We start from the raw sequence: 6,014 nt of genomic DNA, 5'->3' as shown, positions 1-6,014 counted from the left end.
GCCCCCTTGGAGCCCTGGGCGGGGGAGTGGGGGCGCCGCCGCCTTCTCTCTGGACCTGCTCGGGCTCAGCCCAGAGATGGTGTTTCCCTTGCCACCTTCCCTCAGCACTGTGGGCTACTAGGAGACCCTAGGAGGTGCCTTCACCCCCCTCAGCCTTGCCTTCCTCATCTGAAGAATGAGGGATTGTCAGGGGGGTAAGAGATGTGCCCTGGAATCAGAGACACAGGTCAGCATCCATGCTGTCATCAGCTGCTTGACCCATTTCCACACCTGTCAAATGGAGAGATAAACATGGACAGGTCAGCTATGAAAGTGTCTCCCCGGACGCCACACTCCAGAAGAGCTTACCTTTGGATAGCAATTTACAAAAGACTTTCACATCCATTTTCAAGTGGTCCTCATAGCTGCCCTGTGGGATGCTGGGCGGCTCAGATTGGAGCGACATGGAGCGAGGGCTCCCGGCTCCCAGTTCAGTGCTGGCTTCCCTCCTTGTTTCCACCATTTGCTGCTTCCTCCTCCCAGGTGCCCCCATCCCCTCTTGGCTTCCATATCCTTCCTGACATGTTTCTGACCAGCACCCCATGATGGTAGCTGGGGTGGGCCAAGGAGACCTGTCTGAGAGGTGGGGTCCTTCATCCAACCTCCCAACCGGCACTGCGGAGATTTAGAAGGAAATCCAGTTCACTTCTGGTAAAAATGAAGCTTCCCCACCCGGGGGGGAACGCGTGGGGCCCAGACTGGGAGAGGTGTGAGTACTCCCACTTGCCTCCCACAGGGACCTGAGGAACAATGTCATCAGCACGGTACATCCCGGGGCCTTCCTGGGCCTGGGAGAGCTGAAGCGCTTGTAAGTGGCATGTCCTGCTCCCCCAGCCCTGGAGCCTGTCCCCTGGGTCCCTTCTAGTCTCCCCACCCACAGCGCCCCTCTCCCCAACACGCTGTATTGCTGGGGTGGGGGCGGTGCTGATGGGGGAGACACTTCAAGCCCATCTCCTTGTTCATCCTACTCCCCACACAAGCCCCAGCCACACACGTGTGTCCCCCCGACAAGTGGACCCACGTGCTGCCACGCGGCCAGCTTGCTGAGGTTGTATGTGTCTCTCTAGAGATCTTTCCAACAACCGGATTGGCTGTCTCACCTCTGAGACCTTCCAAGGCCTCCCCAGGCTTCTCCGACTGTGAGTGAGGGGCAGTTAGAGGGGAGGAGGGCTTGGGAGGAGGGAGGGTGGCGCCAGACCCTCAGACACTCAGACACTCAGACACCCCTGCATTCCCTTCACCCACTCCTCCCTCCTTTGGCTCAGGGAGACCCTGAGGTCCGGGCTCACTGTTCCCTGCCCCCTGCAGAAACATATCTGGAAACATCTTCTCCAGTCTGCAACCTGGGGTCTTTGATGAGCTGCCAGCCCTTAAGGTTGTGTGAGTATCTATTTCCAGCCCAAGGACTCAGACCTCTGCTTCCTTTCTCTGCCCAGGAAGGACACACACAAGTACCATGACCACCGTGGCCAGCCTTATGAGTAGGCAGGACAGGCCATGGCTGAAAGCACCAGATCTGCCTTCCCACCATCGCCAGGCTGGGGGTGGCAAACGCAGGCCCGAATGTGCCCTTCCCGGCCTCAGCCTCTCCCGGGGCTCCAGCCCCAGCCCCTGAGCCCACCCCTCCCCTCTGCTCTACTCTGTGGCCCCTCTACCCATTCTGCAGGGATCTCGGCACTGAGTACCTGACCTGTGACTGCCGCCTGCGCTGGCTGCTGTCCTGGGCCCGGAATCGCTCCCTGCAGCTGTCCGAGCACACGCTCTGTGCCTACCCCAGTGCCCTCCACGCCCAGGCCCTGGGCAGCCTCCGGGAGGCCCAGCTGCGCTGCGGTGAGCACACCCTCACCCTGCACCCTTAGCGCAGGTGTGCTGAAGGGCCCCGCCGGCTCCAGGCTCCCTCTGCCTCACATTCTCCAGGGCATCCTCTCCCTCGGATCCCGCGGAGGTCCTTCTCCACCAGCATTCCTAAACTTTCTTTGGGGCCGCTGCTTAGTGTTTTCATCCGGTCCCCACCTCTTGGGGTGACGTGTGCTGTGACAGGAGCACTTTTATTTTGCTCGTCCCAAACGCAGCTGCCCCCCTCTTGTGCTCTGATCTCCAGAGGCTTTCTGCTGCCCCTTTGTCCCCAGCTGGAGTGGGCCCTGGTCAGGGGGGCTCTGCACCCCACCCCGGGCATCTCGCGCACTGCTGCACGCAGGCCTCACTGCCCCTTGTCCTCCCACAGAAGGGGCCCTGGAGCTGCACACGCACCACCTCATCCCGTCCCTGCGCCAAGTGGTCTTCCAGGGGGACCGACTGCCCTTCCAGTGCTCTGCCAGCTACCTAGGCGAAGACACCCGCATCCGCTGGTACCACAACCGGGCCCCCCTGGAGGGCGACGAGCAGGCGGGCGTCCTCCTCGCCGAGAGCCTCGTCCATGACTGCACCTTCATCACCAGGTACAGGCCCTGCTATCAGAGGCCCCTAGTCCCCGCCCTCCTGACGCTCTGGGCCCAGAAGATGTCCTGGGAGTGTGTTCGTAGGCGTGAAGAGCGGGCTTGTGTGTGTTCCTGGAAATCCAGGACTACTTCACAAATGGCCTGGATAGGGGAATAGAAATGAAATGCCTGATAGGAAAAAAAAGGATTATATGTGACATTTCTTTAGTGCTTTCAGTATATAGTGACTCTCCTTTATTATCAGACTTAATCTCTCCAGTAAACCTGCAAGAGAGGTATTATTATTATCTCCCTGGTAAACATGGGGAAATTGAAGCTCAGGAAAGCAATATCATAAGGCCGATCAGAATTAAAGGAGTATGTACTTGTACCCCTGGCTCTGCTGAAGAAAAAAGACCCCTGAAGCTCATGCCCTGCACACCCTGGGTCGGGGGGATGGGGTGGGCCGGGCCAGGGTGCTTCGGGAGAGGGCCGTGGCCACTGGGAGTGCCTGCCCAGCCGGCCCTGGCCCTGCCCGCCTGCCTGCAGCGAGCTGACCCTGTCTCACATCGGCGTGTGGGCCTCCGGGGAATGGGAGTGCTCGGTGTCCACTGCCCAGGGCAATGCCAGCAAGAAGGTGGAGATCGTGGTGCTGGAGACCTCGGCCTCCTACTGCCCAGCTGAGCGAGTGGCCAACAACCGCGGGGACTTCAGGTGCAGTCACCTCTGGCGCCCCAGGGGACCTCCCCCAAGCCCCCACCCCCTCTCCTGAGTCTCAGAACACAGGTGCCCAGGGTGTCCTCCATCTGCTCTAAGATGCAGAAAGCACTTTTGTCATCCAGCTCCAAGTCCTGCCGCCCCGCTGCTGTATTTACAGAGCCCTCATCGTTTTGTATAAACTCCCCGTCTCAGAGGTGCTGTGCGGAACCCAAAGTTTTGGTGGATTTTTTTGTTTCTTTGGTTTGCTTCCTGACATTAATGATTTACAAAACTCTCGCACAGCACTTGTATTTTAATATCCTAATGGCCCTCTCAGTTAGGAAGGGCAGGTGTATTCTCACCATCCTACAGCCGAGAATACTCAGGCGCAGAAAGGGTAAGTGACTCGAACTCAGGGCTCCAACTCTGAACAGACACGGAGTTAGAAAGAAGGTGGAGCTCGGAAGCCCCTATAGAAGGCCAGTCTAAACCCTCTCTTCTGAATCCTTCCCCCAGGTCCCAAGGGGCTGGTTCTTGAGGGCAGGGGAGGCCCCTTGCCCTGAAGGAGGAGCCTGGGGCGACGGCCGCCTCCTGCTTCTGCCCCCAGGTGGCCTCGCACTCTGGCGGGCATCACAGCCTACCAGTCCTGCCTACAGTACCCCTTCACCTCGGTGCCCCTGAGCGGGGGTGCGCCGGGCACCCGAGCCTCCCGCCGGTGTGACCGAGCTGGCCGCTGGGAGCCCGGGGACTACTCCCACTGCCTGTACACCAACGACATCACCCGGGTGCTCTACACTTTCGTGCTGGTGAGGCCAGGAGACGCGCAGGCAGGGGGCATCCCGTCTGCTCTGGTTCGGGGGAAATGGGAAGGGGAGCAGCCCACTGGCCCCACGGCGGCCCGGGATGCCCCTCACGGCCTCTCCTCCACGCCTCTGCTTCGTGGGCATGCGCAGTGAGGTGCTCTTCCTCTTCTCTCGCTTTTCTTCTTCCGGGCGTTTCAGACCACCCCCTCCCAGGGCCATCCCAAGCATCTTTACTCCCAAGCACAGCAAGGACAGCCTTAAGGGGGAAAACAAGGACAGCGTGAGGTCCTTGGGCCAGTGGTGTTAGGAGTAGGTGGCCTTGAGTCCTGAGGAGTCCTTCCTCACTTGTGCCTCCTGTCTTGATTGGACCCAGCTGGTGGGCTAGACCCCCTCTCCCCAGGCACTGTCACCCTGAGCATCAGCACAGACAAGGGGGCCCCCTAGGGGCAGTTCTCCGGGAGAAGGAGCAGAACTGGAAGATCTCCTTTCTCCCCTCAATTCTCCCAGATGCCCATCAACGCCTCCAACGCGCTGACCCTGGCTCACCAGCTGCGTGTGTACACGGCTGAGGCGGCCAGCTTCTCGGACATGATGGACGTTGTCTATGTGGCTCAGATGATCCAGAAATTTTTGGGTTATGTCGACCAGATCAAAGAGGTGAGATTCAACCTGGCCTCTGGGGCCCCTGGGAAACCCCTCCCCACCCAGGGGGAGGTGCTCAAGCCTCACCCGGTGTCCCAGCCCCTGGGCCCCACACCCCACTCCTGCCCTCAGTGACTCCCTGCCCCCCGCCAGCTGGTGGAGGTGATGGTGGACATGGCCAGCAACCTGATGCTGGTGGATGAGCACCTGCTGTGGCTGGCCCAGCGTGAGGACAAGGCCTGCAGTGGCATCGTGGGTGCCCTGGAGCGCATTGGGGGGGCTGCCCTCAGCCCCCACGCCCAGCACATCTCCGTGGTAATATGGGTCAGCTGGGAGGAAGCTCCTTGGGGAGCCTAGCACTGGGAGGGGCCTTAGAATCAACTGGGGCCTGCCCTCCCCAGCCAGGAGGGAAGTACTCCTCTCTTTGGGCAGCAAGTCCTCCTAGTATGCACCTGCCATGCGCCCAGCTAGCCAGAACGCCGAGCATGACTCAGTGGAGAGGAATCCAGTTCTGAGCTGTCAGGGGCAGTGCAAAGGAGAGGGGGCCAGTGAGAGGGAGCAGTTATGCAAGACTTCACGGTGGGGAACGGAACTGTAGAGCCAGCCTGAGGAACAGGAGGAGGCTTGGGGGCAGGGCGACGACACTGTGATGGAATGAGGAGTGATGGAGACATCTGTCCCCTGAGAAGAGGGTGACATCACCAGTGGTGGGTTGCACACCGATTAACAGGAGAGCAAGATAATGTGTGAGGCCCTTCCAGAGGCATAAGGGGGCTGGACATTGACCCTGCTCCACGGCTTAGCTGGGAGCTAAGAGATTGTTAAGAGATGAGCAAGATCCAAGGTAGGGTGTGAGTGGGAGGAGAGGTCTTAGGAGGGAGAAGGTGCCGTGGCCAGGGGTTGGGGAGCCTCCGCAGCAGACATAAGACTGCCAGCCCTTGGGAAGGCAGGAAGAATGCGTAGGGGGACACAGCCTGGGCAAACCCGCAGAGAGGGACTGTGTGGTCTCGGCAGGAGGCCGAGAGAGAGCCCGCAGATCTCAAAGAGGGGCGTGACGGGTTCCCTGTCCCTAGAACTCAAGGAACGTGGCATTGGAGGCCTACCTCATCAAGCCACACAGCTACGTGGGGCTGAGCTGCACAGCCTTCCAGAGAAAGGAGGCAGGAGTGCTGGGCATACGGCCCGGGAGCCCCGGCCAGAACCCCTCGCCAGAGCCTGAGCCCCTGGCCGACCAGCAGCTCCGCTTCCGCTGCACCACAGGGAGACCCAGCGTCTCTCTGTCATCCTTCCACATCAAGGTGGGCACTGAGGGAGGCGTGTGGGGGCAGATGCTAAGAGGGGGCGTGCCCAGATGCAGGTGCCTCATGGGGGTGGGTGCTGTGAGTAGAAGCTGATCCAGGAAGGGGGTACAGGG

The 6,014-nt window shown here is 60.3% G+C and overlaps 1 protein-coding gene across 1 annotated transcript in view; it reads left to right on the top strand.

Moving 5' to 3' along the window:
* Positions 1 to 6,014, top strand: part of ADGRA2 (adhesion G protein-coupled receptor A2) — a 40,478-nt gene that overhangs the window by 25,167 nt on the left and 9,297 nt on the right. The window contains 4 exon segments of the mRNA XM_077769524.1: positions 3,763 to 3,961; positions 4,466 to 4,615; positions 4,754 to 4,915; positions 5,674 to 5,898. Of these exon segments, the coding sequence (XP_077625650.1) occupies positions 3,763 to 3,961; positions 4,466 to 4,615; positions 4,754 to 4,915; positions 5,674 to 5,898 (736 nt within the window).

The sequence above is a fragment of the Crocuta crocuta genome, unplaced genomic scaffold (assembly GCF_008692635.1).
Source record: "Crocuta crocuta isolate KB4526 unplaced genomic scaffold, BGI_CrCroc_1.0 scaffold698, whole genome shotgun sequence".
Lineage (NCBI taxonomy): Eukaryota > Metazoa > Chordata > Mammalia > Carnivora > Hyaenidae > Crocuta > Crocuta crocuta.
Note: the sequence above shows the minus strand (reverse complement) of the source record. Positions and strands in the feature narration are given on the sequence as shown.